General features: G+C 35.4%; 1 protein-coding gene across 1 annotated transcript in view; it reads right to left on the bottom strand.

Moving 5' to 3' along the window:
* The window catches only part of ZNF236 (zinc finger protein 236), a 214280-nt gene that overhangs the window by 151887 nt on the left and 49786 nt on the right, over positions 1-12607 (bottom strand). Inside the window, exons 6-7 of the mRNA XM_044683430.1 lie at positions 7207-7353; positions 6034-6105 (exon numbers count right to left, since the gene is read on the bottom strand). Of these exons, the coding sequence (XP_044539365.1) occupies positions 6034-6105; positions 7207-7353 (219 nt within the window). The remainder of the gene's footprint in view (positions 1-6033; positions 6106-7206; positions 7354-12607) is intronic.

The following is a 12607-nucleotide window of genomic DNA, read 5'->3' as shown; positions in this document are numbered from 1 at the left end:
CTTCTATAGCAGTGGGTTTTGCAGCAACACTTGCTCAGTGATTTCCTCTCGAAACAAAGTCAGTTCCACCTGTATGATCAGAGCAATGTACTACAGCCAGGGTTTCAGGTAGTGGGAGAGCTGAAAGAATCTCCTTTATAATGTCTTCATTCACGTTTGTTTTGCCAGCTGATGTTAGGAAATCTCTCTGAAGCCAAAGGGTACCCACAGAGTGACATATTCCAAAGGCTTATTTTGAATCAGTATAGATTGTTGCTTTTTTGTTTCTTGAAATTACATGGGCTTGTTTTAACACTATTAATTCTAGAGTGACATATTCCAAAGGCATATTTTGAATCGGTATAGATTGTTGCTTTTTTGTTTCTTGAAATTACATGGGCTTGTTTTAATGCTATTAATTCTGTACCTTGTGCACGAATATTTGCTGGAAGTGAAGCTGACCACAGAGTTGCAAATTCTGTGACTACAGGTGCTCCAGTTTAACGTATACACCATCTCTCATAAAGAAAAAACCATCCATAAACAAAACTAGATCTGCATTTTCCAATGGAATGTCCAGGAAATTTTCACGAGATTTTTCTGCCATAGACACTAATGATTCACAATTATGCAATGGTTCTCCTGTGATTGGTAAATTTAGAAGCAAGGTAACAGAGTTGAGTGCTGTGCAGTGTTTTAAAATGATGTTTTCATTGCCTAATACAGTTATTTCATATATTGTAAGACTTTGATCAAAGAATGTCTGTGTTCTCTGTCTTAGCAGTAATGCTTCAACCTCATGAGGACACATTATCGTGAGTGGGCATCCCAATACTAAATCTACATATTTTGTCACTAGCAAAGCTGTTGTAGCTACTCCTCTAAGGCATGGTGATGTTCCAGAAGCTATTGGGTCTAGTTGAGCTGAATAATATGCAATTGGATGTTGGACAGATCCTAAAGCTTGTGTTAAGACACCTGAGGCTACTCCTCTTTGTTCATGTACATGCATCCTCTGGAGCCCTTCCAGAATTCCTCTGGTCTTAACTGTCACCGTCAGCCACTCCTTCTTTGGCTCCTCCTGTCCCATCCACCTTGCACAAATCCCATCCTTATAAGAGTGAATGTTTTTTTGTAATCTGGGATGCATAGCGCAGGTGCAGATAGAATAGCTTGTTTTAATTTAGTAAGTGCTACTAGATGTTCTGCATCCAGTTTAAATGGTTCAGTAACTGCATCTTTTGTTAGTGCTATAAGGGGTTTGGTAATTTCCCCATAGCAAGGAATACATTACTGAAAAATGCTATTGTTCCTAAAATTGCTCTCAATTGTCTTTTAATGGATGGAGCACTCAATTTTTTGATATCTTCAAAACGTTTAGGTGAAATAAAATGTGAACCTTCAGCTAAAAGGAATCCTAAATACTCCACTTTGGGGAATGTGTTAGTTAAAATCACCTGGGGTTCTATTTGGAAGGTCTGAACCTCAATATAGTGTTTGACAAACTTCTGTGGACCTGTGGGGGACCTTGGAACTATATTTCCCGTGGTCCAACGGGTTTCCTGTTTTGGATTATGTATTCAAGGTGAGGGAAGGCTTTAAATATGGGGAAGTGACTTTGAACTTCCTCTTTTGGCTACTTGGGCGCTTTTAGCTACTTGGGCGCACGGAGATATAACAACAGGAGATACCACTGAACCTTTGATTTTGAGATCTTTTGTCCTCTCTTATATAATTCCAACAGGAATTTTTTTCCATCTTCTTGACATGCTTCGGAATTTGGCGAGGCCAAGAACAATCATCCACAAAGTGTATTAAACAACTCCTTAAATTCAATATTTGCCAAATCTTGTGTCATAATTTAGGAAAATAAAGTTGGACTTTATATGTAACTTTGAGTTAGACTGCACCACATATATTAAGACCCTTTCCAGGAAAAGCGGAAGACAAGTCTACTACTGTGAAATATTTAGCGTTGCTAGGAATATAGGAAATAATAACTGATGAATCTGGAACAACAGGATGTCTTTTGATTATGTGATTATTAATAGCCCTTAAATCTTGAAAAAATCTATAAACCAGTTTTCCATTTTTGTCTAATTTCAATTTTTAATAGGCAAAATAGGTATATTGTATTCTGATTTGCATGGGATTATCATTTTCTGTTTGATTAAAGAATTTATCACCGGGGTAATTCCATCGATTGCTTCTTTTGATAATGGATATTGTGGAACAGACAGAGGTGGACCACCTCTTGTTCTAATTTTAACCAGAACTGCTAATTTAAGTAGGCCTACATTGGTAGAATATGTAGCCCAGAGATATTCGGATATATATGTTGGTATTTTAAAGGTTGGAGCTTTATTCATCTCCTGACTATATAGAAAGAATACCAGGAACCAAGTAAGAGATTCTTCAGGTAGTTCTAATGTAATATTGTCATCTTGAGTACATATTATCATGGCTCTTAATTTACACAAAACATCTCTCCCCAATAAATTCAAAGGGGAGTTAGGCATTAGAAGGAATGAATGTTCCACACACACTATTCGTGGTGAAAGCTTTTGAACTTCCAAAGGCATTCCAGACACCCTGGCAACACTAATAGAGCCAACGGAATTACAATTAGAATCAGGTGTACTCATCAGCACAAATCTTGATGCCCCAATATCTAGATTGTAACCTATTTCCTATTTTCAGAGTCACATATGGTTCAGTGCTAACAGGGGGGGGGGGAAGGGAGATTGGTATGACTGGTGTAATTATATCTGTGTCTGGAAAATTAAATGTTTCAATCTTTGATTCCAGAGTCCTTTCTCCCCTGTCAAACCTTCATAAAGGTCCATGTGCACTTCTCAGAGATTCCTCTTTTGTTGAGGATTTACATTTTGGCTATTACAAGGATATGGCCCACTATGGATATATTATAACATATCATTTGCCTCGTTTCGGTTATTGTCATTCCCATAATTTCCATAATTGTTATTTCTGAAATTGTTTCTGTTGTTATTATTTCTAAAACAGTTGTTGTCACTAGGATAGTTGTTCCTAAAGTTCCCACCATTATTCCTAAAATTACTGAATATTTGATTCGAGCATCTGCAATTTATCATTAGGTGTCCTCTTTTTCCGCAAAAGTAACACATTGGTCTTTGGTTTGTATATTCTTGCACTGGAGCTATAACTACCCCAAAATTTGTATCTCTTTTTTCAAATTTTTCAATTTTTCTCTTTAATCTCCATTCTTAATGCATCCACTAATTCACTAATATTGTCATCTTTCCTTTCTTGTCCATTACATGCATAATACTGCACTCTCCTTAATTCATCAAGGTCCATATTCATCCAGTTAGGACAACTGGTTTTGAAATAGTTCTTGACCTCCTTGCAACAACTTTTTACAAACTGCCTTCTCAATTGTCTAATATCCTTTTCTCTGGTCAAATTTAAATCCATATATCTTCCTCCCAGTTCTATCAGTCGGTCCATAAACTTTGAAGGATTTTCTCCTATCTCTTAGGATATTCAAACTTTGTCTTGGTACCTGTTCAGTCAGAACATGTTCTCATGTAGTTAAGTATTGCCTCCCTAGCTTGGCACAATCTTACGTAGTCCTATGGGTCGTTAAAGTCCCAACAAGGGTGCATCTCAGGCAAGTGAACTGCGTCCATTCCCCGATTAGCCTCATTTGTAAGCTCAACAACTTCATCCTTTTCCCTTTTGGTTAGCAATTTATCTAGTAGATGTTTGAAATCAATACAGTTTGGATTAAATTGTCTACATATTGTTTGAAGCTTTTTTATAATTGCTATGGATTCCTCCTCAAATGAAGGAGTGTTCCGCTTAAATCCCTCAATATCCTGAGGGGTAAATGGTCTTTGATGCCTATTAATTACTAACTCCTTCTTAGGATTAAAGATTGGTACTTCTCTTAATGGGAGTAAGCTATTATCTTCTTTTTTCTGGGGTTTAGTTTTAGTTGCCTTGGTGGAGGGAATAGAAACAGTAGCTATCTTGGTGGACAAAGCAGAAACAGTAGGAGAGGCAAGTTTGGTAAACTGAGAATTTCATTCAGTTTGGAGATTGTGGTGGTCAACTGAGAGATGCAATCTTCCAGATATGCAACTCTAGTTTCAATTAAATTACTGTTCAGCTGTTTCCTTTTCATTGAGAAAATCTGACCAACTATCAGATAAAATTGGTATCCTTGAATCAGTCCTGACAAAACAAACAATCCTATGAAAGGTAATAACCAGAGACAACCTAGAATAGTGAGATATATGTCACTAAAGTTCCCTAGTAGTGGGAGTTGTTTGAGGTATAGTGGAACCTCCTCCTACACTAACTGTACCATGATATTATTGAAAAGGAACAGAAGATCAATAGATTAACCACATTCCTACCTCGCTCGACAGGCTGTGCAGGGTTAAATTTTTTGGTAGAAGTTTGACACATGTATAGAGAGCAGTTTGATAAAACACAAACACTTTAGTTTATTCTGAGGAGAAGTTCAGATAGGAAATAAGATAAAAGTAAGATTATCACTCTAATATCTTATAACTATGCCTAAAATCCAAATCCTAACTAAAATTTCTAAGAAATCCTAAATCTAACTGCCTTTGAGGGCAGGTTTTTCTGCCTGCCAAAACAGACCTATCTTAACTACACTACTCCTATCTGGAAATATATTCCCTAACTACCTACCTAAGCTAATCAATGAACATTAATCTATTATAACCTCTTTAAATCAGTATCTCAATCCAAACTGTCAGAAGTCAACTGCCAGTTCCTCTTGACTGAGAGAGACCGACACAGAACTCCTGCTCCCTAGGAAGCCAGAGAAAAGGAGCAACCAAACTCTCAATGGTGCTCCTTATATATGATCCTCATCTCCTAAGTAACGGAATCTTCAGCTCTCTGCTAACTCTTACTTAGAAATTGTTCTGTTACTGCCTCCTTTTCTGCCTCTTAAATAAGAGACAGAGGGAGAGATTAAGAAACTCCTTTTAACACTACCCAGAATTCAGAGACAAAAGTAAAATGACATCCTTCACTCGGCTGAGTAATATATTTTGCAATGTGTGACTGGGCAAGTCACTTAACTCTGCCTCTGTTTCTTCATTTGTAAAATGAGCTGGAGAAGACAATGGCAAATCACTGTAGTATCTCTGCCAAGAAAATCTCAAATGGGTCATGAAATTTCAAACCTAAGTGAAAAGGACTAAACACATACCTTAAATATACATACATACATACATACATACTTACATACATACATTATGTGTGTGTGTGTGTGTGTACTATTCAGTTAAGTACCATATGGATTTGTGAAATAGTTACCGTATATGTAGTTTCAAAACATCCCCAAAACAAAAGCAAGAAAATTTTGAAATGAGGTATTACAAAGGCAATGAAAAAGAAAGCATATATCTATTTCCATTACTAGTAGATATAGGACATAAGGTAAAGATATGGATGAATCTCCAAATCAAATCATGTGATTTTTAAAAAACATTAATCAAACCCTTAAATGATTTTGTCTCAGTAAAAGAATAAAAGGTTCCTTATTCTAGTAATTAAACTGTTGATGTAGTGACATCAATACACAAAAATGTGAACTGGTTTTGTTCTAGTCCACAATTATCTTATCTCACATCCCTAATTGGTTGTCTCACAAATCTATGCTATTAATTACAAGAAAGATAATCAAGAGAGTATGGATGAATGAGTTTTAAACTTTAAGCTATTCCTTAAAGTAGAATCTCTAAAATTTACAAATTTTTTATTAAAATTTATTCCCCACCTGGAATTAAATAAGTGGAAGAGATCCCCAAAGCCAAAGCAAGAAATTAAAAAATGAAACATTACAAAAGCAATAAAAAAGAAATTAGATCTTTTTCCATTACACATAGAGGGTTCTTAATTTAACAGAAATCTTACCTTTACAATCAGTTTTATCAATGAGCATAAATTAAGACTTTTGAAATCATCACATAACTAAAAGCCAGGGTCATTTCTAGAGCTTAAATACTACTTAAATAATTCTTTACTTACATTTTTCCATTTATTATCAACTGGTTGTAATAGTGTAGTAGAAGTAGTATTTTGTGACGGGGATAATGAATCCTAAAAATAAAAGCACACACACAAAAAAAATTAAAAAACAAACATTGGAAAATACAATTTTGCTTCCAAAAAGTATATCTAATTTAGGAAAAATTTTCACTTCATGTCATGTGAAAATTTAACTCTTAAAAAAAATAACTTCCTAATTTATAGATTGAAGATACCATTGTCATTAATAAATGTCAATGGAACTATTTAACTTCTATAAATGAATGCTTTTATCATATTTTGTTTTCTCTAATTCTGGTGAGTCTAGTATTTGGGGTCAATTAGTGTATCATTTAAAACAGAAAAATAAAAATTTTTCCAGTAACCAAAAATCTATCAAGAACTTCCTTCTGTGAAGAAATTTGATTTTGTCAACTTTTAAAGCAGTAAGATAACACAATTCAACCATGGATACAAAGATCTCTCGTACAGACAATTCTCCTTTTATGTAAATTGACATTACACACATTGGGCTTTATCTAAGGAATTCTGAAAGAAATCCATATTTCAAAAAAATATTTGTTAACTTTACTGTACAGTACTGTGCTCTCTCCACTCCTGCCTCTCAACTTGGCACTGTAGCCTCTATTAGCAATAAATACAAATAAACAAACCACCCCCCAAAAAAAACCACTCCAAGAGAAAGCAGAACTGATCCAAAGATTGCCGTCCACCACAGACCTAGTGTTTGGTTTAAGATTTTTGGCACCATGAGGTCTTTATCCTGCTCCATTCTCCCACTCGCATATTTGTCCTCAGCCCGTGTTGCCTATCCTCTCCAGTCTGAATCCATGTCCATTCCACCCCCACTCCATCTGCCCCCTACAAGTTGCATTCTTCCTCTTGATTCCAGTCAGGCTCCATGTGACTAGCCCTAGCCCCACATGTTCCTCCTCCTAATATCATTTCTCTGTCCCTGATCCCCATATGTCCTTGAGTCATGTACAGACCCCCTCCCTCTAAGAGCATGCAGCTTCCTCTCTGCCTCCCTCCGTTCTCCATGTTCACTAGCAAATTTGCATTTGGTAAAAATCTCTTTTACATAGAAGTATGCAGACATCACACTTACAGAAAGAAAGAAATGTCTGTATTTGCTTTTATAAACTACATTACCGTTGTAATATGAGTAGACTCTGTAGTAGAACTTGCTGAATTCTGTGGTCCACCCATATGCATCTTGCTGATGTGAGTATTTAAGCTACCTAAACTTTTGAATATACAACTGCATTCTGTGCAATTATACGTAGGACCATTCTTGACCTTAAAGAATTTTTAAAAAAAAAGCAATTAAATTATTACAATTATTAATGCAATGTTAAATTATAAACATAAACACAACAATCAAAATCCATTCTAATGAATTTTCCTGACAACCAAAACTAGGAAAACAACTGAACCCTACTTTTATTGGGGGAAAGTGTGGGAATTTTTGTTTGATTTTATTTAAAATTAATACCACCAAAACATCCTATATGTTAGATTGTTGAAAGTAAAGATTGCATTACATTCCAAAATCTCAATGATGTTTATATTGCTTCTCTTTTCAAGCCCTCCACAACCACCAACCCTTTTCAACTCTTAGAACACACTGCAAACAAGAAATTATGCAAAAGATATGCAAAGTAACAAAGAAATCAAAGCAAAAATATATATGCTGTTTACATGGTGAGAAGGAAGGATTACCATTTGAAGTCTACTCATCCTCAACCTTTGCATAACATGAATTTAATGTAGAGGTCCACCAACATGCTAGTTACCTTCCTTACTTCCTCTTGATATTGCTAAGGATGCAAGCAGAACACATAATGCTATCTCTCTCAATATGCATAGGTCACCTTTTCAAAACTATATTTCTTTGTTAATATCCTTTACACTAAGTCTCTTGAATAATTCCTCATTTGAGATAATATATTAAAGCTCACACTAAAGTACATATGTGCTCATACACATGATTCCTTTTTTAACAGTTCTTTGTATATTTCTCAACTTCAAATCTTTGAAAGATAAGAATATTTTGTGACTTCCAAATAATAATATCAATGAAAAAGCATTGGTACTATGTGCAATAGACTATTTTGTTAAAATCTTGGGATACAAAAACCAAAAACTTCAAAACTTTCCTGCTCTCAAAGAGCTTTCACAGTCTGCAGGCAAATGAACATAAATTAAAACTAAGTAATCTAAGGGAGGAGACAATACTAACAATTGATGGGATCAGGAAAGGTAGATGAGGTAGAATTTGAAATTGAGCACTGAAGGACACAAAAGATTCTAAAAAACAGATGTGAGGAAGAAATGAATTCCAAAAATGTCAAATTAAGGGAACCAATAAGACAATTTGAATACAGTGTGAAGAATACCTTATACAAAGAAGAGTAATGTAAGATAAGGCTGGGGAGGTAGGTTGCAACCACACACTTTTAAATGCCAGGGTAAAGAGTTTTGGATGTTACCCTAAAAGCAAGAAGGAGACAATAGAGATTTCTGAGCAGGAAAATGCAATGATCAGCCCAATACCCAAGGAAAACTGATTTGGCAGTTACAAGAATGATAGATTATGAAGATGAGAAACTAAAGGTAAGGAAATCAGTTCTGTATCTAATATAACAGTTCACATTAAATGTGACAGAGTAGAATGAAGTCTCACTAGGCCTTTTGAATAGAAAGAAAAGGAGATAGATGTGAGAGATATTGTGGATGTATGGAAGAGAGTGTTGTGAGGAAGATTAGGTAGTAATTAATTAAGTATTAAGGTGGGACAGGAAGGGCTGGAGCTGGAGCATTCCAAGATGGAATGAAGGAGCAGGAGGAAGTGGCTTGTACTCTGAGAGAGACTCCATTAGAGGTTGGCACAAACTGTTGTTAGCCCTGGGAGATCTCAGAGTAAAGGACACCCTGCATCCTGATTTCCCTGGGATCCTGTGTGGTGGTGGCATCTAGCAAGGGGACAAGAACTACAGAGCAGCACCAGGTGGAGGAGGAGTTTGGGATCTGGTGGACAGCATCTCAAGCACGCTCTCTCTGCTTGGATACCGTGGATCACCTTGGCTTTTGGCATCCTGTAAACATCTGTGGGTTACTGTGAGAAACCTCAAAGCCACCCTCAGCCCTTAGCTGTGTTGGTCAAGTCTGGCAGGACCAGGTCTGATGGAGCCTCCCAGAGACTCCATTACTGCTCCTTTGGCCCTGTCTGCTTAGATCACTAAGATTAGAGTAGAGAAGTCCTCCCCTTGCCCTGTGGTTTTGCCCATTAGGTTTTAAGTAGAGAAATCCCTTTCCCACCTTTTAGTTAAACATAATTAAACCTGTTACCTTGCCTACTTGTTTCTATACTCTGGCCTAGGGAAAGCTGGGTGACAGTTAAGACCAACTGCCATTCCTGTGTTAATCCAGTGAACTCGGTCTTCCCATCCTGGTCCAGTCTCTACTACAACCCAGTGTGTGTACCCACAACTATTTAGATTTATTGTAACATCCCTGGTGCCTTCCATTACCTATTTTCACAAGAGAAAGTTAAGAATCAAGGATGATTGCAAGGCTGAAAGCCTGAGTGATTATATGAATTAGGTAAGTTTAAGAGAAAGGGAAGTTTGGAAAAAAAGGGAAAGAATATAAATAATAAATTCCACTTTGGACATAAAGAGTTTGAGAGGATGCAGGCTGAGATATCTAAAAATTAGTTTTTGATGAAGGACAAGAGTTAAAAAAAAGTTACAAGGTTGGATATATATATATATATATAAATACACACACACATACCTACATAGAGATAATACTTGAATATATAGGTTTTTTCATGAGATTACTGGTGTCAGAAAGATTAGTTTGCAATTTAAGACTTTTGAAAGAGATGAGTAATTTCTCAAATTAATACAGTCTGATCTCTTTTTTGTATTCAATTCTAGTCCCAGTTCAGTCTCCATCTTGGTATATTATAGCCCTTTTTGATTGGCAAATTGTTGAAATATTGTGCTTTGAGTCAACATAGACTTCAGTGAGTAGATGTTGCAGTATATTCTTAGGTTTGATGCAAGTTAACACAATATCATACATAAAAAAAAAACAACACACCTCCCCATTTAAATAAATAATTCTTCCATATGTACTCAAATATTAACTCTTAACAGCTCAGGTAGTACTATCAAAAGCCATGTTTCACCAGATGTGTCCAAATCACAGACCTACTTTGTTTCAGTGAAACACTTCATAAGTATAGTAAACATTCCTTTTAATATAGGTTGTAGTGGATAATTATAATAAAAATAGCATTCATATAGCACTTTAAGGTTTGCAAAGTGCTGACCTATTATTTCATTTGACCCTCACAAGAACCCTGGGTATTATAATTATCTCTATTCTAAGGATGAAGAAATTGAAGCTAAAAAAAACTAAGTGACTTGTCCAAGATTGCAAAACCAACAAAGTCTGGTCACAGAATATAAACTCAGGTCTTCCTAACTCTAAGTCTTGGACTCACACCTACTACACTACTTAACTGCCCCAAAAAAGCTACCAACATCCCTTTCCACTCTAAAATTCAGTTAATCTATATCTCTTTTTCCCCACTGCCCTAATCTACTCACTCTACCCCTAATTCCCTCCTCCTACCTTCTGAGATTAGGAAGGGGGATCACAGTCTAGGATTTTTAAAAACCCTTTTTTTTTTAAAACCAACAAATTTTGTTGGTTTATGATATAATGGGAATAAATGTTGAAAGCAATAGACCAAATGGCCCTAAAACTGACTGCTGGCTATAATAAAATCTGAGAAAGAAAAATAAGCAAAAATAGCAGTTTAATATATTTTGAGAAAAGAACCAATGTTATTTATTGAATCGATAAGCTGTTACCTAAGTACCTACAAAAACAAAAATAAAAATTTCTTTTCCACAAGGAGCTCACATTCTGTCTTAAGAAATACTATATGAGGGAGATCAAAAACAGAGAAAGAAAACTACAGACCAATCTCCCTAATGAACATAGATGCAAAAATCTTAAATAGAATACTAGCAAAGAGACTCCAGCAAGTAATTAAGAAGATCATCCACCATGATCAGGTGGGATTTATACCAGGAATGCAAGGTTGGTTCAACATTAGGAAAACCATCCACATAATTGACCATATCAATAGTCTAACAAACAAAAATCACATGATCATCTCAATAGATGCTGAAAAAGCCTTTGACAAAATACAGCATCCATTCCTATTGAAAACACTGAAAAGTATAGGAATAGAAGGACCTTTCCTAAAAATATTAAATAGTATATATCTAAAACCATCAACAAACATCATATGCAATGGGGATAAATTAGAAGCCTTCCCAATAAGATCAGGAGTAAAACAAGGATGCCCATTATCACCTCTATTATTCAACATAGTACTAGAAACACTAGCAGTTGCAATTAGAGAAGAAAAAGAAATTGAAGGTATCAAAATAGGCAAGGAGGAGACTAAGTTATCACTCTTTGCAGATGATATGATGGTCTACTTAAAAAATCCTAGAGAATCAACTAAGAAGCTTATAGAAATAATCAACAACTTTAGCAAAGTTGCAGGATACAAAATAAATGCACATAAATCATCAGCATTTCTATACATTTCCAACACACTAGAGCAGCAAGAAGTAGAAAGAGAAACACCATTTAAAATCACCCTAGACAATATAAAATACTTAGGAATCTATCTACCAAAACAAGCACAGCAATTATATGAAAACAACTACAAAACACTTTCCAAACAAATAAAACTGGATCTAAACAATTGGAAAGCCATTGATTGCTCATGGGTAGGTGGAGCTAACATAATAAAAATGGCAATTCTACCCAAATTAATTTACCTATTTAGCGCCATACCTATCAAGCTACCAAAAAACTTCTTTACTGAATTAGAAAAAACTATAACAAATTTCATTTGGAATAACAAAAGATCAAGAATATCAAGGGAAATAATGAAAAAAAATGTGAAGGAAGGGGGCCTAGTAGTACCAGATATTAAACTATACTATAAAGCAGCGGTCATCAAAACAATATGGTACTGGCTAAGAGACAGAGAGGAGGATCAATGGAATAGACTTGGGGTAAATGACATCAGCAAGACAGTGTCTGATAAACACAAAGAGCCCAACTTTTGGGACATGAATCCACTATTTGACAAAAACTGCTGGGAAATTTGGAAAATAATATGGGAGAGATTAGGTCTAGATCAACATCTCACACCCTACACCAAGATAAATTCAGAATGGGTGAATGACTTGAATATAAAGAGGGAAACTATAAACAAGTTAAGTGAACACAGAATAGTTTACTTGTCAGATCTGTGGGAAAGGAAAGACTTTAAAACCAAGCAAGAGTTAGAGAAAATTACAAAATGTAAATTAAATGGTTTTGATTATATTAAACTAAAAAGTTTTTGTACAAACAAAAACAATGTAGTCAAAATCAGAAGGGAAACAACAAATTGGGAAAAAATCTTTATAACGAAAAACTCTGACAGGGGTCTAATTACTCAAATATA

Source organism: Gracilinanus agilis, chromosome 1, assembly GCF_016433145.1.
Source record: "Gracilinanus agilis isolate LMUSP501 chromosome 1, AgileGrace, whole genome shotgun sequence".
Taxonomy (NCBI): Eukaryota; Metazoa; Chordata; class Mammalia; order Didelphimorphia; family Didelphidae; genus Gracilinanus; species Gracilinanus agilis.
The sequence above is the reverse complement of the archived record's forward strand: the minus strand, read 5'-3'. Positions and strand labels throughout refer to the sequence as shown.